We start from the raw sequence: 26,069 nt of genomic DNA, 5'->3' as shown, positions 1-26,069 counted from the left end.
GTCTGATCACATAAACAAGAATGGTGGCGCATGCCCGTGTGGAGGAGCCAGGATCATCCTTAGCTACATACCAAGTTGAAGGCCAACCTGGGATACACGAGACCCTATCACATACACCAAAGATCCTTGATGTGTGGCAAGGGACATATTTTGCCTCAGACCTTACATTTTTTAAAGGTGTGTGTGTGTGTGTGTGTGTGTGTGTGTGTGTGTGTGTGTGTGTGTGTGTGTGTGCATGTTCCCATGGAAGTCAGAAGAGGACATGGATGCCTTGGAGCTAGAGTTTCAGGTGGCTGTGCAGGGAATGGAATTCTCATTCTCTACAAGAACAGGGAGTGCACTTAACTACTGAACTACCTCCTTAGCCCCAGACCTCATCCTTCAGTAGGAATGTTATTTTAGTGACCACAGTCTTGGGAGTAAAGGAAGTGGTTGTTATTTACAGTGAATAAAGTTAGAAAATGTGAAATAAAAGGGTTAACCAATTAACCAATTCTACACCTACTCGAATTCAGCATAGCGGTATTTTTACCTGGCTTACCTTACCCTTACCTCCCTCTCCTGGGCTGAAAACCCTGGTTCCAAGGCATGCCAGTGTCCTTACAAATTGGCTGTACTTTGCACTGCTCAGAGCCTCAGGGTCATCACATACAGACTGGTCAACAGCGAGACTAGTGAATAAGTTGGCCCTTTTTCTTGGTTTTCAGGTATCCCCTACAGCAGGCTGTGTGTGGCCAGACCACCAACTATTTACATGTGAGGTTCAGTCCTTTCATTTTGCTTTACAATTTTAATAGTTTTTTCCAGCTTTGTAGTGCTTTATAAATACCAGAGTATCTGCATGATTGCAAAGTCAAATCTATAAGCAAAGTACTGATGATATACTGAGGTCTAACATTCCTCCCTTATCCTCTTCCTATAAATAATGATTTAAAAATGTGATTTATTCTTTTCCTTCTTGTGCCAGGTCTGGTGATGCGCACTAGGAGTGTAATCACACGGGTGCTTATAATCCCAACACCCAGAAGGCAGAGGCAGGAGGATCAAGAGTTCCAGGTCAGCCTGGGCTACTTTTGAGGCTAGTCTGGGTTACATGAGACCCTGTCTTAAAAAAAAAAAAAGTGACTTACCCCTTCTACGTGAGAACGTGTTTGTGTGCCTCTTTTTCCTTGATAAAGAAGCACATCTAGAAAGCTTTGTTTTTACTTAATAAAATGTGGCAGTCGGGCCTAGGTATGGCTCAGTGAGTAAACATCCATGCAGTGCAACCATGAGGCTCTGAGTTGGGATGCCTAGTACCAGCTTTAAAAGTGGGAGATACACTCAAGAGCCAATAAGACGTCAGTGCTGGTGGCAGGGGCCCGTAGAGGATATCTGAGGGCTGCCGGGGTGCCAGTTAGCCTGGCATCAAAATGGAGAACTCAAGGTTCAGTGAAAGAGCCTGTCTCAAGTCATTAAGGTAGAGGAATGAAGAGGATGTCCGCTGGCACCTCCAGCACCCACGCACACATACTTGCACACACGGTTTTTTACAGTTGGCAAGTGCACATTTGTGATGTAGGCCTCTGTTTCAAGGCGCCAAATAGAGCAAACAAGTTTACGGGGTTTTGCAGGTCTGGGCATGGTGGCACACGCCTATAATCCTACCACCCAAGAGGCTGACACAAGAAGAAAGTGAATTCTAGGCTAGCCTGGGCTTCATGGTGAGACTTTGTCTAAGGCAAAAAGCTATCTGCAGATTCTGACTCGTCTATCATATGTCCCATCTGATCTGTCAAGATATAACTCTAAAACCCAAGGCCTAGCAGGCTTGGTGCATAGGCCTATAATCCCAGGATTTACTTGAGAAGCTGAGGCAGGAGGATCATCAGTTCCAGGATAGCCTGGGCTACAAGGAGACCTGTCTCAAAAAACAACAAACAAGCCAGCGTCGTAAGATGAGGCCTATGGTTTCTCACGCCTCCGCCGTGGTGTCCTCTCACACACATGGTGTGCCTTGGGGTTACTGCAATGCCTTCTCGCCCTGCCGGCCATCTGCCCTTGGACCTTCCTGGGGTGTTCTCCGCTCCGCAGCTACCACTGCCCTTCAGACTAAGTCAACTTACATCACTCCTCCCCTCAAAAGGCCCCCCAAATCCCGTTTTCTGATGTCAGGGCCAAGTCTTTCCCAGGGCCCAGGTCTGTCCCCACTGGCTTCCGGCTCCCCCATCTTTAAGCACTCTCCTACCTTCTTCCTCTTCCACTACACTCCAGCCCATGGCTGTTCGCTTCAGGGCCTTCCTGCTGCCTACCATGAACTTCTTTCTAGAATTTTCAGTTCCCACTCACCTCCTTCAAGTCTAGCTCACAGGCACCTTCTCAGGGAGCGTTACCTTTCCTGCTCCTCCACAGCCATCTATTTCCATTCTTACCTCCCATCTGGTCTGGGAAACTTACTCTAGATACATTGGTGTTCTGTACTAGGGTGAGATTTCCTCAAAGGTAAGGACCCTTACCACATTAGTTCACTAATGTGTCCCCACTGCCTACACAATAGGTGCTCCTTAAGTATGGAGTGAATGAGTGGAAGCCACAGAATAGGTGCTCCTTAAGTATGGAATGAATGAGTGGAAGCCACAGAATAGGTGCTCCTTAAGTATGGAATGAATGAGTGGAAGCCACAGAATAGGTGCTCCTTAAGTATAGAGTGAATGAGTGGAAGCCACAGAATAGGTGCTCCTTAAGTATAGAGTGAATGAGTGGAAACCACAGAATAGGTGCTCCTTAACTATGGAGTGAATGAATTGAAGCCATAGAATAGGTGCTTCTTAAGTAGGGAGTGAATGAGTGAAAACTTTCTGAACTTCAATGGAAAAAGAATGAGTAAACCATGAGCCAGTGTTCCATGATCATTCAGAGACCACAGGAGAATAAGGCTCTCTTCCCATCCACCAGAACATGCCATCGTTCCTCCTCTATGTCCAGTGGTTCTGGAAGTAATAAGCAATACCAAGGGCTAGTGGCCCTTGATTGCCATCAATCAGACAACCAAAAGGCAATAGTAATGGTTAGTTGTTGTTCACTGTCAGACAACCGAAAGGTAATAGTAATGGTTAGTTGTTGTTCACTGTGTTAATATGAGCTCTACAGGGACTCATTAAATCATATCCATACAACAACTCAGCAAGGGTGGCATAGTTTTCTTATTTTAGAATTAAACCAACAAAGCTTAAACAGGTTATTTTTAATTGCCTATGACTAAATATTTCCTAAGTGACACAGCTGGAGCCAGGGTCCCATGGAGTTCATTTGTAGGAGCCAGGCTTTAACCCAGTGCTGTGCAGGACTTCAGGAGGTGATCAGCTCGGTACCTCTACCACAAATGCCTATTGCGCACTTGACATGAGGCTAGTCGCCCTCGATTCCACTTTAATTACATTTAATTACTGGAGTCTTAACTAACGATGTTTAAACAAGGACAGACACACGGCTGCTACATCGGAGCTTTGCAGACATGACTGGCAGAGTGGCAAAGAGTTATTCAAGTCTTTGCTACAGTTGTTGTCATTTAAACCCAAAGGTACAACCTGTTCCCAGGATTTTAAGAAATGCTAGAACCCATGGGCTTAGAGTCAGTCCTCCAACAGTGTCATCCATAACTCAGGAAGTACACGGCTCTATCTCAAACAAGGACACACTGGAAGACTGCTGCCACTTACGGATGCTCTTTTGTGTCAGAAGAAATGAAGGCACAAAGTGTTCTGACTTCAGTTTGTCCTTTTTTAAGAGCATAATTGTGTAAAATAAAAATTGTTTCGTCATCAGAGCTAGAGCATGGCATGGAGGCTCTGCTGAAAATCAAGTTACATTTTTATTGATTTTTAAATTAATTTCTTTTTTATTTTAGAAATTGAAATATATGTATATATAATTTATTTTTTTAAATAAGGGGAAAGACCAGTAAGACAAATTCTCAACACCCAGAATTAACCATTGGTATATTCTTCCTTATGTATATAGAAAATATGTATATATACATACATATATGTGTATATATATAATACAAGTGATAATGAATACATTTTTTTCTTTTTATAAAAAAGCACATTATTAAGACCACTGTCCTCTGCATGTGCCTCCAAACACAACCTCTTCCTTTATTCCTGAGAAGCAGGCAGTATTGTGAACTTGGAGTATATGCTTCTAGCGTTTTCTAAATAATTCTTGCAAGTGTATATGCATTTGCTAAGAAACATACAGTGAATGGGGCTTGATGGTGCAAGCCTGTAAAACCAGCACTTGGAAGGTAGGAGAACTGGGAGTTCAAAATCATCCTTGGCTGCTTACAAGTTCGAGGCCAGCCTGAGCTAAGGGAGACCCTGTCTCAAAAAAAAAAGAAAAGAAAAAGAAAAGAAAAGAAGAAAAAGAAATAAAAAAGATGATGTCTTTATTTGTGTGAATGGCAACACTATTTTTGTTTTTTATGTTTCCATTCATTTCTGAGCTCTACATGAATATGCCACATTTAATTATTCACTCCTTTGTAATGAATATTTAGAGTGTGCCCAGTTTTTTTGTACTTCTAATTATGATAAGGGACCATATCCTCCAGCACATACCTATCTGCCAGGCGGATCTCTGTGAGTTTGAGGCCGGCCTGGGCTACCAAGTGAGTTCCAGGAAAGGCACAAAGCTTCACAGAGAAACCCTGTCTCGAAAAACCAAAAATAAATAAATAAATAAATAAATAAACAGATACCTATCTGAAAAGATAACTTTAGGGCACAGAACGTGATCATCTTCTGTAATACTGGGTACTAACAAACATTCCCGGTTATGTGCCGTTTAGACACTCACCAATGAGTGTATGAAGCCTTCACCCTGCCTTGCACCAACCCCAACAGCTCCTACTGGCCAACTGTAAATACTGACCTCTCTGAAATAGGTGACATGATTTCTGTTTATGTTCCCCTAATTATTAATGAGGTTCATTGTTCTTTATTGAGCAGCAGGACACCTGGGTTTTCAGATTTTGTGAAATTCTTAAATATATGAACACTCCTTTGTGTACCGAGTGGTCTATGTGATTGATTTGTGGGGTTCAGTATAATCTATGGCCAGCCCTTTTGTTCACCAGCTCTGTGACAAATGTTGACTCCCTCTTGCAGCTGACTTTTAACCTTTTTGTGAGTTATTTTGTCATGGTGAAGTTTTGTATTTTAGAATTTCATGGTGGCCTCTTAAGACATCTCTCATTCTTGTTGAACTGATTACAAGTCTTATGGAATCTTCTAGAAGAGATGGAACTAATGTATGACTTCCTGATTTATTGGTTGATTGCCATTTCTAAAGGAACACTTTCCTTGTGCATATTTATAGCATTTCCTTAAGGAACAAAGTTCATTTTATGTCATATTTTGTGAGATGTGCTGTGGAGGTAATGATTTTTTGATATCAAATAATAAAATGTTGACAGTGGAAAAAGCCTTACAATAGATTTTAAAGCAGGAATTGATTTTGGTTTTCATTGCCTGCTCTTTGTGGTTGTTTGTTCGTGGCTCTCCTCTTGACTTTTTTTTTTAAGTTATTGGGATCTGGTGTCTATAATTACACTTTTAAAAGTATTCTAAATACCATCTCTCTTCAGAGTGAAATTAGAGCAGACCAGAGTTACTTCACCAATCTTGAACCCCACTCTGCAGCCTGCAGAGTGGAAAGAGGCAAGCCATTGAACTTGTTGGTTGGTTTTCTTCTCTGTACGATGGGCAGTGATAGTGCAGCCCTCGTGGGATTGCTCCAGCAGTTGAAGGAACCGTGACTCCTCAGAGCATCCTAACAGGACCCCAGTACAGAGGCAGCACACAGAGTCAATAGTGTCTGCCCAGCTGGTGTCTTCCGAGCCTCATGATTGAAAAGAAACAAACAGAGCTCTCCAGAAAGTGTATTTTAGCTAAGGTGCAGCTACCATCACTAAGTGTCCTTTTAAGCCATCAGTGATTGGGGAGAGTCAGCATTGCTGGGTATAGCTGACCATACATGGCTGTCTTTCACAGATAGGTCCCCACTGCACATTTCCAGCCACCCAAGCTCAATGCTTTCAAACACAGTAAATGGAAAATGAAGAAAAACCCTGGGGAAGGAGCGAGTGTGTGTGTGTGTCTGTCTGTCTGTCTGTCTCTCTGTCTGTCTGTGTGTGTGGAGAGAGAGAGAGAGAGAGAGAGAGAGAGAGAGATATCTCAGATGCATGGCCCTTCACACGTGTGGTTGTATTGTACTGCTAGCTGAGTAAGATGTGTTTGGCTCCACTTCTCCCTCTGGTCTACTAGCTCTGTGGAAGCCCAGGCAGTGTACGCACTTAGCCTCAGATTGGTGGCCATTCTTTTCTTTTTGTTTCTTAACTGACAGCTAATAGTTGTATATCTAATATATTTGTGATACTATGTAATTAGACCACAGGAACAAATGAATTACCTCCTTGCTTATTTTTTATGGTTTAAAAATATTTCAGATCCATTTTTATCAGCTTTCAAATATACCCTGCCCTGTCATTTCAGTTCTTATTCTGTGCAACAAGACTGAAAGCATTCCTCCTTGCTGAAATTCAGTACCTTGTGCTCGGTCCTTCCTCCCCTTTGTCTTCCCGCCAGCACCCTGGCCTCGGGCTCCCACCAGTTTGCTCTACTTCTGAGTTCAGTTTTCAGTTGCACATGAGTAAATCATACAGTGCTTGCTCTTCTGTGCTTGGTCTATTCCGCGTGACACAGTATCCTCTAGGTCCATCCTTTCGGTCACAAATGGCATGGTTTCCTCCTTTAAAGGCTGGGTTTAGTCTAGTGTATGTGTGCGCTCACTTGTTAATGGATACAGTTGCTTCTGTACCTTTGGTTCTTGTGGACAGTGCTACAGTGGACATGGGGGTGTGAATGAATGTCTTTTCAATGGACTGATTTCCATTCCTTAACAAGGAAATGGGAGTTGCTGGGTTGCTCAGTGTTGCTTTCCATACTAGCTGTACTAATTCACATTCACACCGTAGGAGTGGGCAAAGGTTCCTTTTACTCCAGCCTCACTAACAGTTGTGACAAAGAAAGGGGCCCCTCAGCTTTACCAAGCATCTTGTCATTTGTTTGGCACGTTCCTGGCTGGAGGGTAACCTGGAGCCTTGCATGTGCCATCTCAGTCGGGCACAGGGCAAGAAGAGTCAAGAGTCAGGGAACCCTCCTCCCAACTTCCACTTCCATTTTTTCAGCATAAGGGAAAAGCCATCGTCAACATCTGAAGTAATACAAAAGGAGAATGGTGGCAATGGAGGCTTCCCCAGCATGACCTTGACCATCACAGCTCCTTTAGAACAAAGACCCGCACACCTACGACAGGGCCCAAACCACGTCATCCTTGTCTTGATCATCATTCTAGAGCAAGCACACCTTTCCCCCAGCTCGGCTCCTGTGTACTGGCGGCTGAGCTGAAAGCATTGCTCATGAGACAACCATTCACTGTTTCCCCGCACCACAAAATCCACCTGGCCTGCCAAACATCGGCTTGGAGGCCTAGCGTGTAAAGGAGTCAGGAGCAGGGCAGAGGGGGCCTGCCATTGGCGCTGGCTGCCTGGGTGGGCCCTGTTCTCTGCCCGTGTGGGCGGGATACAGCCCTGTTCTCTGCCTGTGTGGACGGGATACAGCCCTGTTCTCTGCCTGTGTGGACGGGATACAGCCCTGTTCTCTGCCTGTGTGGACGGGATACAGCCCTGTCCTCTGCCTGCGTGGGCGGAATACAGCCCAGTTCTCTGCCTGCGTGGGCGGAATACAGCCCAGTTCTCTGCCTGCGTGGACAGGATACAGCCCAGTTCTCTGCCTGCGTGGGCGGAATACAGCCCTGTTCTCTGCCCGCCTGTGTGAGCGGGATACAGCCCTGTTCTCTGCCTGTGTCAAGCTGTGCGTCCTGTTCACTCACCGTCTTTGAACTAACAGGACCGCAGCCATTAGTGTGTGGGTGTGTGGGATGCTTCCCCAGAGGGACTTCCTGACACCTCTTTACAGTCCTGGGTAAATGAGGTCTTTCTGTTAAAGGGAAGGCCACGGCTAATTTTCCGTAAAAGCGGTAAAGTTGAGAAGACCGTCCCGAAGAGAGAAAAATAACAAAGCCTGGGGGCAGGGCCTGTATTCTTTCTTACAGTATTTATTATCCCCACCCCCGGCCCGGCTGTCTTGTCATACCCAGTCATGAAGGAACTAGTCACTTAAGCAAGTTAACAGTACTTCAGATCTCAAGAACCTCAATTTTCATTCTTATCAGTGTCTTTTTAAATGAATAATACAGTGACCTTCAGCTTTGTCCTCCATTATGGGAGGCTGATTCACAGAGACTGCTATGCTTTCTTAAATTAAGGCAGCTGCTGTCTGTATTCCGTTCAGCTCTAACATTAGTGTTGTCCCAAGTGTGACATTTATGCTCTTTCGCTTCTTCCTTATAAATAAATATCAAAGGAGGAAGACCAGCGTGAACTCCACAAGGAATAATAAACTACAATAATACGCCATTGATTTTTGTGCATGATGTCTAAGTGTGTTTTTATGATTGTGTATGTTTATAGCTTTTTCACACAAGTGACATGAATTCTGGGCAATTAAAAAGGACATGAATTTCAAGGCATTTAGGAAGAAAATCTGCTCTTAACGCTGTGCATTTTAGCAAGTTGGAACTCCTGATGTAAAGTGTAGGTTTCAGATCTCTGCCTTAAGAAAGGAGAGTTACTGCTATTTCATATTGTTTTGCAATATGACTACCCTGAGACTACATTTGGGGACTTTATTTTGGCTGCTAACATGGATGTAACAATTTAATCAGAAGAAGATAAAGAGTCGTTTACCCATTGTGTATCTTCCTGGGAGTTCCCTCCCAACCACCAAGCTTCAGCTTGAGTCCTGTGAGGTGGAGAGAGGTAGGCACGCCCCCCTCCTCACCCCTAGAAGTCGGGGGAGGACAGAGAGGGATGCCTGTGAGCCCTGCAGAGTTGCCAAGGACTGTGCAGAGGGGAGTCCCATGCCAGCACCCTTCCAAAGATGGCTTCCGGACAGTCATTGTTCTTAGGAGTTCGATGAGGTCATAGACAGACCCTGGGCACTGGGCACTCTCTGTCCTTCTTTCTGCCCTTCTTAGAGTGCCTGTGTTGTTCCCTTCAGCTCTCTGGTGTGTGGTTTCAATTGTTCAGTAATACATAAATACCAACCCTTTGAAAAAGAGCTGAAACATTACAGAGAACTTAGTCGCTTAGGCTCCTCCCCAAGACAAATTCCTATTCCTCTCCTGTCTCCACTATCCTTCCCCCTTTCAGTGGTCAGTGGCTGCGTCCTCAGACACCTTTCATACATTCAGGCACAGTGTGAAAATCAATGGCAACCAGATAGAACTGTTCTTAAGAGGTTCTCGCCTCTTTATCTGAGCACTCTGGGTCTTTCTGCACCCGACTTCCTTCATTCCTCCCATGAGAGTCTGCCCAGATCACTTCATTGTGATCATTCTTAGGATGTGCCTTGCTGTAGTGTGCTTAGCTTTTCTCCCACTCCAGGGCATTTGCTCTCCCAGTTTTCGGCTCTTGGGAACCCCTGAAGTCTGTGACTTCCTTGGGCACGTGAGTGTTTCTCTAGGTGTGTACTCACCAGTGGAATTGCTGATTGTATAATAAGCATGTCTTACCTAACACAAGAAAGTGACAGCTATGTTAAACTTCTCTCCAAAAGGGAGGTTTCCATCTATTTCCCCACCTGGTTCCCTGCATCCTCACCAACTCTTAATGTTACTAGACGCTAAAATGTCGATTCCTTTATTCGGTGCCAGACAGCATCTCATTGCTTTAGTATACATTTCTTTTATTACTAAGGAGATTGAACCACTTTTCATGTTTATTGGCTGCTGGTGTTTCCTTCCTATGCTGTAGCTGTTCAAACACTTTGCCCATTTTTCTATTCGGCTGTTTGCCCTATTGATCTACAGAAGTTATGCATTTGTAGTGGGGGGGGGAATACCTGTGAGTGTGGTGTGGGGGTATTGGTATTTGTGGTGTGTGTACACTACATTGTAACCCCATGTCTGCGGGCATGTTCTAACCTCCCAGATCATGTATTGGGTTTTAAATTCATTTATTGTATCCTTTGGCTCTGTTGTGTTTGACCTAGGTTTACTCTTCCCATTCTTATTCCTTTACTCACATTGCCTTGTGAACCCATATGGCACAGTGATCATCTCATGAGTAGCATACATGGGTGATGTTTCCAAATGATTGTGCTCATTTGAAGTTTAGAACTGGGACTGTGCAGTGACTGGGTGCTGGGAGCATCTCTCTCGTGCACACATGGAATGTATCTGTCACCAACACCCATTTCCTCAGCCGAGTGGCAGAACAGCCTGGGCATTGTGACAGATGATACTAATAGAAACAACCGGAAGGGAGAATGTTCCCTTTTCTCATTGGTTCAGAGGATTCAACCCATAGTCCTTGGCTTCTTTGGTTCTGGGCCTGGGTAAGGCAGAGCATGTAGAGGAAGACAGCCCCAGAGTGAGGAAGGCATAAACCAGGTGCCTGCAAAAGGTCACCCCAGAGTGAGGAAGGCTTAGACCAGGTACCTGCAAAGGGCTACCCGCAGTGGCCTACTTCCTTCAGTTAGGCCCTCACCTCGTAACATTTCCAGAATTTTCTCAAACACCACCAGCACTGGAGACCAGGTGTTCAGCACCTAAGTCTGAAGAGGACATTTCATATTCAAGCCAAAAGAAGTGTCAAGCTCCTCTCTCCAGTGTGTCTCGGGTGCAGGCTGGATGTCTGTATGTGGAAAGGGTGTATGGAAATGATGCATGCATTCATTATACACTGGAGGTGTGCGTGTATGTGTGTGTCTTTGGAAAGGAAAAACCTAGCTCAGCAATTTCCCTACTGTCTACTTTTCAGAAATTGCTCCACACTCCCAGGGCTGCATTCCAGGTTTTATTGTACACTTTAAATTGGGATATATCTCAGCAGTTGCATTTAATTGGGTGATTATTAAAAACCATGAGCAAGTTCAGTCTCTCACCCAGAAAAGCTCTGGTGTCCAGCTTGAGTGAGACCACACTTGCCTCACTTTCACTGTCCTGCTGGGAGCTGCATGGTGGGGGTGCACAGACAGAGCTGTGGGTGGACATATCCCCACATGACAGGGCTTGGAAACCACCTTAGCAAGGGCTGCCGTAATGACCCCCCACCCCCGCTCGCGAGCCGCCAGGGTTTGCTCCAGTATCCTTAAATGACCTACTTCTAATCATCAATTCACTTAAAGGAGAAGTTTAGCCTTGTCACTGCCACAACGGAAAGCAGTTTCACAGTGGCACAGAAGTGCACACAATTACACAAGTGTGGGATAATCTGCCCTAACCTGAGGTCTGAGCAAGGGACCTTGTTTCAAAGGGATACTGAGTAACAAAAGGTGTGATTATGTAACAGGCCCCAGAAGGGTTCAGAAGGGAACTGAAAGAGCAGTCAGTCACTTGCTTCCTGATAGGCCCAGCTGCATCGTCTAAAGCCAGTGTGGGAATCCACTCTCCCACACTTGGGAGCACGTGGCAAGGACAGTAGATGGGATGTCTGGGGACTCAAGAATCCGTGGATTAGGAGTGAGTGCATGGGCATTCTAATGCCACTGACTGTTTGACCGGCAGTTCTAACATCAAGCTGTATCTTCCCTCCTCAGCTGTGCATCCCTCCTCCTGCAGCGAGGAAAGAAGAATAGCTTTAGCTGGTGTTTCCAGAGGCTCCAGTCCAGGGTCAGCCGGCTGCACTGCCTTCTCCCCTGTGGTGAGCTGAGCATCCGTAGCGGCTCACGTCGGACAGCCCATTGACTCGTCTCATGGCGTCAGGAGGGTGGTGGAATCCATGCATGTGTGGGTCATAGCTGGCCACAGGCACTAATGTGTGATTTGGGATGCCTGGACATGTGAAAAGTGCAGCATCCATTCAGTGTGCTTTGGGCTCTCATGGCAGCATGTTCCCATTGTATCTTTAAAGAATTTTGAAGTTACTTTCAACAGGTAATGTAAGTAGGATTTTTAGTTATTCACTTATGCCCAGGCCCATCTTCTTGTTCTCTGGTCACACTCCCAAAGACAGGCAGTTTTGTTTGTTTGTTTTTTAATTCAATTCTTTATTGTTTCTTTGGGAATTTCACATCATGCACCCCAATTCTGCTCACCTCCCAGTCCCCCCACCCCTGCAACAGTCCCCTCCAAACAAAAATATTTTTTAAAAATCAAAACAAAACAAGCAAACAAACACAAAGTGAAAAACAAGAGAACAAAAACAAAACAACAAAAACCCTCTTTGCTCCTCCATCTTTCCCACCTCTCCAACACCTCTTCATTCGTCCTGATGGCATTGGAAGCCACAGTGTGTCGCAGAGTAGATAGACCCTTTTGTCCAATCAGCTTTACTGGCAAATCATTTCAGTGAGTCACTGGTCTGGTTCAAGGCCTCTGGTTTCTGGTACACCATCATCACTGGATCCTCACCAAAACTCCTCTCGGATATCTCGCTCTGCCCCAGGTCATGGAGATCCTGCAGTTATGGTTCCACAGGGCCAGTCCCTTCACGAGCTCCAGCAGGTCCTAGATGTTAGGGTGAGCCAACCCCAGGACTAGCTGTGGGCCTGGGTGGTAGCTGAGTTGGTCAGTCCAGGCCACTGGGGCTGCCCCTTATTCAGACGAGGGGCAGAACCAGCTCCCCAGTGCCCATGCAAAAGCAGGCAGTTTTAACCCATTCTGTGTGTAGACCTTCTGGTTTTTAGCTGTACATATCTAAATAAAATGCTTGTGTTTTTATTTGGTAGTTTTCTACCCTTAAACGATGAGCAACCTTTTCCCGTTTCAGATGGGGACTTACACAGTGCCATCACCCTTCCATTCTCTCTCCCCTGTTTTTCTATGGAGACATCTGATGCCACTGCAGTCCTCAGCCCTTTGTCAGTGATCTGTTTGTTCCGGGGGACTTTGGGGACCCTCTGTGTATTTCTATGGCTCAGAAATTTCACACTGACATGTAACATGTCATACCTAACTTTTTTAGGTGTTTTAAAAAATAACCTCTTTCAATAAGTTCTTGCTACTTGGTATCTTTTGGTGTACAAGAAGCAGGGGAAAGACCCCACTGTCTTCTCATGGTGCTTTATCTGCCTGGAAATGTACATTTTTTTAACCTTAAAGATTGACTCTCTCACTGCTTTTAGGCAAATTGGTGATGGCATACCTTGATGGAACTTGCTTCCTATCTGTTGTGCTTTATGAATCTGTGGTTTTATTATTTGGTCACAATTGGAGTTTGGGGCCATTATTTTTAACCCCGTGCTGTGCTCTGGTGTATAAAATCCCCCTCCCTTTTCTTTGTCTCTGGTTGTTAATGCTTTCTCTAACCAGCCTGCGAGTTCACTGGTGCTTCCTTCTGTCCTCCAGTGTGCTCTTTTTTAACATTAGATGTTATGGTCTTCATCTCCAGTGATTCAGTTTGGGTCTTTTGAAGTGTGTGTGTGCCTGTGTGAGTGTGCGTGTGCATGTGTGTTCTTGACATCTGAGCAAGTAGATGCTGTTAAAGCCTTTCGAGTGCTCGCTGTGGTGATGTGGGGTCCATTTGATTCCCTCCTCCTGTCAGCCCTCCCTTCTCCTTTCTCACTTTGTGAGGTAGTGTTTCATTGGGTACTGCAGACTGTTGTAGACTGTTGTCCGTGTTTGGTTTGGTTTTTTAAGACACCACTGTTTGTGGAAGCACATTGTTCATGCTTAGTTCACCACTGTAATTATTTATCGAAACTCATATTCTCTAAGTGGACTTCTCGAGGAATAGAAACCACAACTCACTGATTTTGAGGTCGCTGGAGTGCTAGATCAGAGCTCAGTAGATGTTTGTTGAGTGAATAAGTGAGTGGCTGCTGCCTTATTGGTAATCGAGACTACAGGTAAATGTGTGATTCTTGAAACATTTACAGGGAAGGGCAGTTTACCCTTGTTTCAGGACATCTTTCTTTCAGCCTGCAGCTCTTTGGGAGCTGTTAACATTAGCGCCTGCCCAGCCTTTGTGGCAGGGAGCACTTCACAAGAATGCTCTCACGCCTTCTTCTGTTAGGATCAGTCTACAGGTCACTTGGGGGAATTCATTCTTGGTGATTTGTCCTAGTTGCTTTCTAATCTGATCTCTGTGTGAAAATTATTGAGGAATTATGGAAAAAATGTCTTTCCAGCCATCTAATTGTTTGTTTTATTTTTGTGCAGTTTAACTCTCTAAAGGACCCTTAAGGTCCAATGTATAATTATAAAGACAATGAGTACATTCTAAAGTTGGGTTTCTTCACTATTTTTCCTTTCCCAAAGCATGTAGAATTGTAACTTATGTTGACTTAATCTTTCAAAGATTCAGAAGCTGAGAAATTAGAAAGCCAAAATATGTCCCACCCCTGGCTTGGATAGGCAATATCACGGTGAATTAGGATACCCTGGAGCCTGACTGCTGAGAGAGCAGCCACGCTCCTGCTGGCTGTGTGGTCTTGGGCAAAAAACTCAAGCTCACCAAGCCTAGTTGTCCCTATCCATAAAGTGCTGTCATAATCGTATCTTCTCGAATTGTTAAGATGATAAAAACTGGCTGTTATGAGATGCTGTAACTGACCCTCTTCTTTGGTGAGTGCTGTAAATGTTGATGTGAGCTCAGAATGTGATCAGACAAAATAAAAATAAGGTTTTACTCCATCTTTCAGCATTTTATCCAGTCTACACTTTCCATGGAGGAAAAAACTCCCTTTTATAAACGTGTGTCACTGTATTGTTAGTGACAGTGTTAGTACGCTGTATTTTTAGAAGCCAGTTGAGTGGAGGGGGGTACTGAAGCTTCCTGGCTGCCTTTGGGCCCTCTATAGCAGTGCCATGACCTCCATGCTGGTCTCATTGGGTCGTGGCCAGCAAATGTCTACCCCTGTACTGGGATCTCCCTTCTAGTCAGAGCCTACAGTTCTCTTCTGTTCAACTTTAAATTCTGCCTCCAAACTGCACTCTCCCCACTGCCCAGGGACTGCTCGAGAGCTGGCTTTGGAACAGTCGTCTTATGCTGGAGCTATTTCCTGGGACGCTTGCACACTATTCCCACAGCTGGCAACCTTACCGAATTCCTTTCCAACTTAACACCCTATTTTCTGTAGTATTCCAGTGTCACAAACATCTGCAGCATACAGAAGAGTCTCCAGTTGTTAAAGACAGGCTTGATTTACTATTCCTCTTCTGTTTTTCAGTCTGTCTGTTTGATTATCAGTGTTTGGCCATTTTTCCATTTAGCATCATCTGTCTAGGTTGTGGTCATCCTCACATCTCATGGCTCAGCTATTAAGAGCATAAGCCATTGAAACAGTTTAGTCAGCAGTGCATGGCTGGCTGTGTTTTGTAAATAGAAGACTTGGCTAATGGGCTTTTGAAATTTATGTTGACTTACTTTTTAATCTAGTCATTGTGCCGGCTAGCTTTATGTCAACTTGACACAAGTTACAGTCATCTGAGAGGAGGGAACCTCAGTTGAGAAAGTATCCCCAACAAATTGGCCTGTGGACAAGCCTTTGGTACATTTTATTGATTGGTGGTTGATGTTGGGGGGCCCAGCTCACTATGTGCCTCCCCTGGGCAGGTGGTTCCCAGTTGTATAAGAAAGCAGGCTGAACAAGTCATGGTAGGCAAGCCAGTAAGCAGTGCTCCTCCATGTTTTCTGCTTCGGTTCCTGCCTCCAGGTTCCTGCCTTGTATTTCTGCTCTGACTTTTCTTCATGGTGGACTGCAATTGGGACATGAAAGGTCCCTTTCTTCCTGAGTTGCTTTTGGTCATGGATTTGATCACAGCAATAGAAACCCAAAGTATGACAGTTATCTTGGGCTAGACAATGCTGTCCTTTGTCCTTAGGAGACTTTTATGCGTTGTCACATCCTAATCTTATGTCTGTTCCTAGCTGGGAGTTTGTCAGATTCACAGGGAGATGAGGCACATGAGTATAAAATCCAAATCTCATCATTACCTTTGGACTTGCTCTCGGTCTAGACCAGTCCTGGGCCACATCAGGAGATGTGGCAGCTGTCAAAAGGGCATCGGAGACACACGCATACCCACCTCCCACTCTGGAGAATCAGTGTCCTGCAGGTGTCCGTGGCAGTGGCTCTGTGGGTGTCTGAAGAGGTGGTTTCAGTTGTGCAGGCCACACACTCCACCAAACGGCAGCCTAAGTAATGAAAATGACTTGTGAGAATGAAAATTAAATAAAGGTACATTGTGACCGGTCACAATTTCTAAACGAATCTCCCGACTGATTGGGGCCTGACATTGCCAAAGCTGCTGCTATTACTGAACATGTGGGAAAAACAAGCCGAGACAAGCCGGTGGGGTTCTGGAATGCTTGCCGTAGAGTTGCCAGTTCTCTCCAGAGTTTGATGGGCGAGCGTAAGCTGCTCAGAAGCTGTGCCCTACCCTGTCGCCTAACAGCTGCTCTGTACTCAAGCCACACCAGTGCTCTGGTGTTTAACAAAACAGAGGGTCTTTTACCATGTGTAGTGGTGGGTTTTTCTGGCTCTTCTGACTATCTCTTGTAAGTCCTTAGCTGTGAGAAGTAGGGAAAGAATGTTTCCTTTAAATTTAGCAAAGAGCATCTCTGTGCATATGTGCTCTGCCACATCCACACTTCGGTGGTAATAGAAATACCATGGGAAAGCAAACCTCAAGCTTTCAGTGCCGTGGCCTGGGCTTCCTTCTCTCGTCCCTCCTGGGGAGATGGTTAGGAAGATGAGTGGCTTCTCCAGTCTGAGTAGATAGGCTTGCTCGCAGTGAAATGTCAGTTCTTTTCTAGGCTCACGATCACACTATAGTAAATGTGAATGTAAGCAATTGTGTGAGGGCTTTCTAAGCAGTGCTTCCATCTACAGTCATGTGCATTCTTTGATTTAGTAAATGCCAGGGAACGCTGATGAGGAGGCAGCACCATGTGCATGTTGTACACTACTCAGTGTGGAGTCCAGCAGGCTCACTCAGTGACCGGAGAGTCAAATAAATTCCATCTCCTGAACCCCACAGTGACTTTCCCCAGATTAAGAGAGCAGATGTCTTTAAAATGGGCATGAGATAAGAATTCCACAGCCAGCCGGGCGGTGGTGGCACACGCCTTTAATCCCAGCACTCAGGAGGCAGAGCCAGGCAGATCTCTGTGAGTTCCAGGTCAGCCTGGTCTCCAAAGCGAGTTCCAGGAAAGGCACAAAGCTACACAAAGAAACCCTATCTCGAAAAAGTCAAAACAAAAAACAAAAAAATCCACAGCCTTGCTATCACAGACTGGGCATGCCTAGGGAAGTTGGTGCCTTTGCCACTTGAATAGGCTCTTGTTTTAGGATGTTTTTCCTTCGTTGTCCTGGTATGAGTCAGGACCATATCAATTAAGACATACCCAACCAATTATCACAGGATTTATGTTTTTAAAAACATTTGATTATCAAGACATTGTCGTGGAAGAAAGATAATACAGAAATATAGAATGAGCGTAGAGAGCTGAGGAAGTCCTGAATGAATGTGTTGTGGATGTTAGCACAGTCATGTCAAGGACCTGATGCCTCAGAGCCTTGGGAGCAGGCAAAACCGTCCTTGGGGTCAGGCTCAGAGAAAGCCCTCCTCTGATCTGAGTTCAGATGTTGGCAGTGTGTGCAAAAACTAGCAACCACAGCTTCCTCCTCCCCAGTGACTGCGGCCTAAGACTGGTCACCCCTGGAGACCTCGAAGACCAGCTAACTCCTCCCACTGTGTTGTGCATAACAGCGCAATGAGGCTACAAGTTACTGGTGATTGGTGCTGCTCCAGCAGAGCCCCGCCCACCTGATCCCAGCTGTCCCTGTCTGTGCATCTGTCTTTCCTTCACTTCCTCATCGCCCCCCTACCTCCCCCCCAGATTTCCAGGACCAAGCAATACCGGACACAGCTGGGGGATTCTGGTCACCTGGGCTCAAATCCCGACTCTAGTTCTTAAGTGGTACCAGGTTAGTCACTCACTCAACCTCTCCATGCCTCAGCCTCCTCTTCTGGAAACAGGAAAACCAAGACCTCCCCTACAAGCTTGGTAAGAGTCAATGCATATAAAAACAATCCATACTTAACATGAAATAAATGCCAACTTGTGGAATTTTTATATTTTAGGCATTAAGAAAATATTTTTACAACTGAAATATCAAAAGAGGTAGAGGCTCTGAGGAAATCTTTGGCTTTAAAAGGTGAATTCCAATATAGAATGTGGCCCATCTGACAATTAGATGCCATGAGATTAGGATGCTCCTGTTCAAACATCTGCACCTCTGCTTTGCCTGGGGAAGATGCTTAAAAGTACCAAGAGTTTTGATGTGTGTGTGTGAGCGTGTATGTGTGAGCGTGTGTGTGTGTGTGTGTGAGCGTGTGTGTGGTTTTTTATTATAATAAATTAAATCCTCATTCCTTTCTTCCTGTCTCTGTCAGTGTGTTGCTTTCTCTTATGCTATGGTCTGTAAATGTATTTCTCTTCCTAATTTGGCTGTTTTTAGATCGAGCTGTGAATTCTTTATTCTCTCACATAGACATATGACAGTGGGGGAGGAGAGCATGCATATTTCCTAAATTTTCACACAAGAAATCTGTCTTGCTGTCTCCAAAGAGCGGAAATTTAGCAAGGAGCATCCAGTAGCCTCTGCTCGCTTCGAACTGTGTTCAGTAGCATGTTCAATATGCCACAGGCACCAACCAGACATTTGTCACCAGCACGGTGAAGGCTTCAGAGGTGCAGGATGGGATGGACTTGTATGTGCAGAGGGAATTCCACATCCCTGGGTAACTTTGGGCGCCATCTTTGTTGATACCTCACCCACATTCACTGCATTTTTGTCATGCAGGCTTCTGGAAGCCTTTGTCCAGAGCATGGCTAGAAGCCCCTAGGAACTGTATTTCCACAGGCAGCCCTAACCAGCCATTGCCAAGGAGGTGAGTATGAATCCAGCTCCCTTGCTGTGGGGCTACAGCATTCTGGGACATGCACTTTGACGTTGCCCAGAGTTCCCTCTGTGCTCCAGCAGCAGCCTTCACTGTGTAGCTGATGTCATGAGATCCCCTTACTGCCGAGCCACCTCCTGTCCCTGTCTGTCTTCTCAGTTCCCCAGCACCTTCCACATCTCAACCAGCCACTCACTTCCAAGTGCTTGGTTCTAGGTCTCTTTGGGGGCTTCCAACCCAAGATGGTTTGGACACTTTCTAAAGCACAAGTCTAAATTTAGTTTTGCCAAAACCACTGTGCACCCTGAGTTGACAAGACACATTTTGGCAAACAGCTGGGCAAGCATTTGGAGCTAAGCTCATGGTGAATGCCTACCTATTAGAACGTAGGTAGAATTAGAATAGCGTGAACTAGGGCCATGGCCACGCCTTCCCTTCCTGATTCATCCTCCTGCAATACAGGACAGCCAGTTTGTGTTAGAGGCTGGAGAGGATAGGAGCTCAGCAAGAACGCTGAGCACACTGTGAGTGTGCTTCTGAGCATGCTCCGACCTGCTTTGTCTCTTCTGGGGGCGGGGCAGGTGGGCAGTTGGTTGGTTTGGTTTGGTTTCTTGAGACAGGGACTCACTCTGTAGTCCAGATTGGTCTGGAAGTCATTGTATAGCTCAGGCAAATCTCAAACTCATAGGCATTCTCCTCCTTCAAGCCACCTGAGTGCTGGGATTACAAGTGTGAGCCACCTCTTCTGTTTACAGGCCTAGCAGACAAAAGCTTCGTGGTTTTCTAGTACCAACCTGAGTAAGCCAGCCACCATTCCAGTCTAAGAAAACACTTGCCCTATCGCATTTCCCACTAATGGGTAAATTAAGTTTTACCTTAAGAAAATAAGGGTGCTCCTTGCAGCCTCTTCCACCACACCAGCCTGTCCCCGAGACCCAGATGACACGTCCAGCGAGGCCACTGTCCTTTCTGTGTCTCCTTCTTCCTCCATGTTATCGCCTTCGATGCTCTAGCACACAGAACACCATTGGAAGCTATGCGGCTCTGTATCAGAGCAGATTAGCTTCAGGGAAAAATGCAATCGGGGTAGAAGATGATACATATGATTCCACACAAGTGGTGTCCTTCTACTTCACTCCTTGGCAATTCCTCAAGAGTGGCTTGTTTTTGTTTCTGAAACACACACAGTCTGTGGGCTGCAGAGCAGTTTGTGCCCAGCAACCAGAACTCAGACAAAGAAGCCATGGCAGTGTTCTTATTTACAGAGGTTGCCGTCTGAGAAATTAATGTCTGCTGTTGCTTAGTAATTAGGAAAATTTAGGGCCCTCGTGCTCCAACGTCTTGCATTGAAGGTTGTGTGTTATCTGTGTTTTCATGAGAATTTGTTGGATTTCTGTCATTAATAACAGGCATAAATGCAGCAAGCAGCAGGACATGCGTTACATTTAATCAATTTGCCATTTGTATTCATTATGCATGTCCTCCATTTTGAGTCATGAAAAATTGAAAGGCCGTTGCAAATAGAAAGAGCATCATGGATTACAAATGATGTAACAAGAGCAGAAGTACTATTAATTGGTCAATTGTGCTTGTCAGCCCATTTAAGGTGATTAAGGCAGAAGGATTAGAGAGGACATGAATGTGCTTGGGAACAGGAGCCTGAGAACGCTGGGGACCCTTCCAGTCCTCAGTGCCCAGAAGAATGCAGCAAAACCAAGTGGTGGTTATTCCAATCTCATTCAACAAATAATGGATGAGCACCTTCCATGTGCCTTAGACTATGGTGAACACAGCAGAAAACAATGTAAATGCAGCCTGTGACCGCAGGATGACATTCCAGTGTGTACAGAGCAGATGGGTGTACAGGGGGATCCCATAGTGTAAGTCACAAAACCCAGCAGGAGGCCAGGTGCCAAGTGATGCGCTTGGGAGGAGGTGTCTGGGAAGTGACATCTGAAGGGAGGTTAAGATGAAGATCCGGGATGAGAAGGTTTGGGTCCAGCACCCCAGTCTCCTTCCACCATGTGGGATGGCTTTCTCGAGATTTCAGATTTCACAGTGGTGAGGAAGGGAAGCACGATGTAGAAAGTACTTTGGGTTTAATATTTTCTTAGGCTTGTGTACAGCCCCACCCTCCCTCATGATGCTGGGCAGTAGCAGTGGCCCACAGTGTGGTCAGCCACATAACCACAAGGGCACATGGATGTTCCTAGTGTTTTGGATTTAAGCTTTTAATAAATCTCATGGGATAGACAACACTTTTCTAAAAGTAGGTTTTGTGTGGGAGAACTCTCCCCAGCATTGAGCTCATGAAGTTCTCTGAGCATAGGTAAGATAGGACCCAGGTTGAGTACACTAAAGGCGTTCTTGGGATAATCTTCACCTACTCTGTTTTATTGAGATGTAACCCCATCATAAACTAACATATGAGGTTTTGGTTTGGTTTTGTTTACTTATGGGATTAGGTGAAACACAACCCAATGAACGGCTTCCCAAGACAGGAAAACTCACCCTTCCAGTTTTCTTGTGTGGACCCTTGTGTGGTAGCAATTTGGTTCAAGTAAACAGATGGTGCATTTACCACTGTAACCAAGTACTTCCACACTCAACCAGGGCATGCCGATGAGAGCAGACTGGCTCTGGCTTCTCGGTTATACAACCCTCTCCCCAACCTTTGGGTTGTCCCCTCATCAGGCTTGCCTTGGCCCTGCCCCTGCACATCTGCTGTCTGGGGTCCTTAGAATCCTGGTCCTCCGTGCCCCAGCCACTTCCTCAGGGAGCCCTTGCCACCAGGGCCCCATGCCCAGGGCCTCAGCAGACTTCGCTCTGCTCTGCTTAACCACATCTATTACAGCCTGAGTTAGATGCTGTCTGCTAACCCACTTCTCAGCATCTTCCACTCTGCAATCTCAGTGCCATGAACCCCAGTGTATGTTCCTCAAGTTCAGTGTTGTGTCCACACCCTACAACAGTGCCTGCGCCATGGTGAGCCTCGAGAAGCTGGCATGAATGAATGAATGACCATGTCAAAAAGAAGGAATGGACTGCTGGGTTTATGCCTTTTGTGCAGAGAGCTATTTAAATGTTTCCCTGAGACCCACATGGAAGAAACAGATGTTTATTCTGACTAGCGTTCTGTGTGGACCAGGTGGCATCACAATACAGTTTATTAGCACACATTTCTAACCCCAATGCTATGCCTTCTCAACATACTGATTTGCTCCTACTGACTAAAGTGCTGTGGCACTGTCTTTACGAGACAGACCCAGGTGAAGCACGGTGATTGAGTACCACAGCAACCCTGCTGTATAGGATAGACAGTCTAGGTCTCCTGGGCAGTTCGGCGGAAGGAGGTGGTATGGTGTGATGGTCCAGAATCCCAAGCACTTTGCAGGTGTATTCTGCATATGACTCACAGTGGACTTGTGAGGCTGTCTTATGCCTGGCTCCATGGCAGGTGCTGGAGATGCCAGATGGAAGAGGGCATGGTGCTCAGCTGCTGGCAAGAGCTGATCATCATTGGAAGTTGTTCCTGCACCCCCCCCCCCCAGACATTAGCATCATTGGAACCAAGGCCTACCTCAGGCCAACTGAGTTGAGTCAAGGTCTCTGGGACAGGTGTTTCACAACTGTCCAGACGTTTTGAGCTCTAAACTCTGCTCTTAGGCAACCAGGTTGAGGCCCACAGGTCTGTCAGAAGAATGGCTTCATAAAGACAAAAACCAAAAAGCAGCAGAAGGGAGACCATAGTGGATGGCAGGTGTGAGTCAGGCAATGGTGACATTTCTCCTTAGTGTGTAACTACACACAGAAAGCAAGGTTTCTAGTGCTCCAAGACTGCTGTGCAGCAGATAAATGTTGCCCTTGCCCATCACCCACCCCCAAAGAACTGATTTTAAAATTGCACAAAGCATTCATTAAACAATTATTTTCCCTCTATAGGCCAAATTAGTGATCATGGTTTTCCTATATGCCAAGTATTGAACGTTGAACACTTAATCAAATAAAGAATTTTTATTAAGACATAGCCTCTCCTAATTAGGGAAGCAAGTGGTCCAGTGTGGCCATCAAAGAGAAGGGGTCAGCTTGCACTTGGAAGCTGTTTTGAAAGCACAGGACATCTGAATGTCAGAGTTCTCTGAAACTCTCCACTTAGACTGTCTGCACCTTGGAGAAGTTTAGACCTGGGGTGAGGTGCATTTTTCTGGGTAATAACTGAATTTATGTTATTCAGTTGACAGTGAATTGGTTGGCCCACCAAACAAGGGCCACTAGAAGACTTTCTCAGTACAGGTAGCTCCTGAGGAAGACCTGCCAGTTGGTGGCTCTCAAGGCAACACCCTTCCCTACAAAGTACAGTTCTGCATGTACAGCTGTCTGTATGCTGCAGTCACCCATGAGTTTGACATGCCTGTGCCTAAGATGCTTGGGCAGAAAGTGAGTTGAGGATGGCGCTGAGCACAGGTATGTTTTTGGAAGAACTCTGCACTGAGTCTCATGTGGAACCAGGCTGGCAAGTGCTGGTATATTCAGGTGAGTGACTGAAATAGATCAGAGAGAAGTCACCCTGGTGGCACATACCCCAAGCTACGGGTCTCCACACTTCCCAACATCAGCAAGGGCAAGGACTCCAAAGGGGGCTTCAGTGGAAAAGATGAACACAAGTCCAGGCAAACACCCAGTCCCTTTGTTGACTTCTTGATTCCGGGCCCTGCAGAAAAGGCACAGAACAGGACCAAGTAGCCAGCAGGTACAGACTTCACACTTCTACACACACTTGGCTCTCTGGCCCCTCCTAGAGAAGCCGCTTGGAGATGAATGCTTGAGAGTCAGAAACTAAGCCAGAGTGGGCCTGTGCAGTTGGACCTCGAGTGCACCTGGAGGGGAGCTTGAGAGTTCAAGGCAGCGCATGCTGGGGTATGGGTTTCACTGCCAAGTTCCATGAAATCTTCTGTTTGTCCCCAAACCACTTGTGTGGTGTCACACCTCCATCTTCTCCAGAGCTCTTGGGACAGCAGTGGGGACAGCTGGGAAGACACTCAGGAGCTCACCCTGACCGGGGCTAGCTCCTGAGCGGACATTGCACGGCAAGCTGGCATGGCGGTGAAGAGGGAAGTGCTTGTGTTCTGTGTGGTTAGCCTCTGGCAACCCTGAGCTTCGTGTCCAGTGCACGGAGGACTGTCTGTAGCCATGCCACCTCGCACACAGAGGCTGGGCCGAAGTGCATGGAGCAGGTCAGAGGCGCTGTGGTCTGTAGGGCAGATCATATTTGCTCCAACATCCATCAGCTGGCGTCTGGATTTCTGTAGACAGTACAAAAGGGGTTTCTGCCTTGCCCTTCTCCCATGAGGCCACTGTCCGGTCTAAGCCATCCTCTTCCTTGGTGGCATTTCCTTATTTCCACTGATTTTTATGTCTCATTGCCACCAGAGTGGAAGGTGAGGAGGAAGGTATGACTAAGGAAATGGAGCAAAGGAGGCCACTGTGTTCTTAACTGTATGTGGGGAGATAGTGGTGGTCAGAGGCGAGAGCCTCTGTTCTAGGAGCCTCAGAATGGGAGATGATCGCAAGTGTGCTCCGGATGGCTGCCCCCACCCATGGACCTTCTTCTACCATGGAAGCTGGAAATTCCTCTCATACTCACAGGCATGTCCCACTAGTGCCCTGGGCATCTCTCCATCCAATCAGGTAGACAAGATTAACCATCTCCAAGCCTGAGGAGATGGCTCAGCTAGCTGTTAAATATCACACAAGCCTGAGGGCTGATTTAATCCCCAGATCCTGTGAGGAGCAGGAGGAGGAGAAGCAGGTGAAGAAGACAGGAAGAGGGGGAGGGGGAGGAGGGGGAGGAGGAGGAGGAACAAAGAAGCAGCAGCTGCATGTATCTGTAATCCTTGTGCTGAGGAGGAGGAGACAGAAGGATCCCTGGGACTTCCTGCCCTGCCAGTCTTCAAAAATGAGTGAGTTTCAGGCTCAGTGAGACAGCCTGTCTGTAAACTGGAGAGTGATAATGAGGAATAAACCTGACATGAACATACACATGACTCATACACATGTATGTGAGAGAGCCAAAGTTACATTTTAAGTTTTAATTGTTATGCCTAAGAGATCCATGAAACAGAAATGTCTCTGATCTGCAAGCCTCTTGCAAGGATAGATAGTTCCTGAAATGCTGGTGGTTGTTGTTTATGGGAGATGACAAGCCACATGCTTTCACTCCCCTAAACAAGTTTGCTTGACCCATCTGGACAGGATGTGCTCAATCACATGTGGGCGGGAGGTTCACAGGCAGGAAATATGTTAGGATGTATGCTTGCTCTTGATTGGACCTGATGGGAAATGCAATGAATTACGGGTTTTCCTTCTTAAACTACTACAACCTATGGCTCAGGGCCATTTCCCAGGAACCTGGGTATGGACCTGGCCAGAGCCCATCCCCCTGGCCAGTATTTAATTAAAGCTTGCTTCAAATTTGGCTTTAAACTGTGATAGTGGTCTTACTCTTAATTGGTGAAATTAACATATGCACACAAATACACAGATTAACCATCATTCCTTTAGACTGTAGACTAAGTTCAGGTTCCAGAGGGAAATCGGGGATTTGGAGGATGTTCTAGTTAGTTTTCTATTGTGATAAACACCATGACCAGAGCAACTTGAGGAGGAAAGGGTTTGCTTGAGCTTACAGTTCTCAGGTCACACTCCATCACTGAGTGAGGTCAAGGCGGGAACTGAAGCAGAAGTCATGGAGGAATGCTGTCTGTTCATCATGGCTTGCTCGGCCTACTTGCTTGCTTTTAAAAAATGATTTATCTATTTTTATTTTTGGTGTATGGGTGTTTGGACAGCATGTATGCCTGTGTATCACATACATGTAGTGCCCAAAGAGGCCAGAAGGACAAGGCATCAGATTCTACCCTGTAATCAGTCTTACGGATGGTTGTGAGCCACCATGTGGGTTCTGAGAATTGAACCTAAGTCATCAGAGAGAGCAGCTAATGTTCTTAACTGCTGAGGCTCTCCAGTACCTTGGCCTGCTTTCTTATACAACCCAG

General features: G+C 46.0%; 1 protein-coding gene across 1 annotated transcript in view; it reads left to right on the top strand.

Annotated features, from left to right (window-relative positions):
• Positions 1 to 26,069, top strand: part of LOC128103158 (uncharacterized) — a 63,466-nt gene that overhangs the window by 22,177 nt on the left and 15,220 nt on the right. The window contains exons 2-3 of the mRNA XM_052727266.1: positions 11,703 to 11,806; positions 18,918 to 19,005. Coding sequence (XP_052583226.1) covers positions 11,703 to 11,806; positions 18,918 to 19,005 — 192 coding nt within the window. The remainder of the gene's footprint in view (positions 1 to 11,702; positions 11,807 to 18,917; positions 19,006 to 26,069) is intronic.

This window comes from Peromyscus californicus, unplaced genomic scaffold, assembly GCF_007827085.1.
Source record: "Peromyscus californicus insignis strain IS unplaced genomic scaffold, ASM782708v3 Scaffold_8__1_contigs__length_139910024, whole genome shotgun sequence".
Classification (NCBI taxonomy): domain Eukaryota; kingdom Metazoa; phylum Chordata; class Mammalia; order Rodentia; family Cricetidae; genus Peromyscus; species Peromyscus californicus.
Note: the sequence above shows the minus strand (reverse complement) of the source record. Positions and strands in the feature narration are given on the sequence as shown.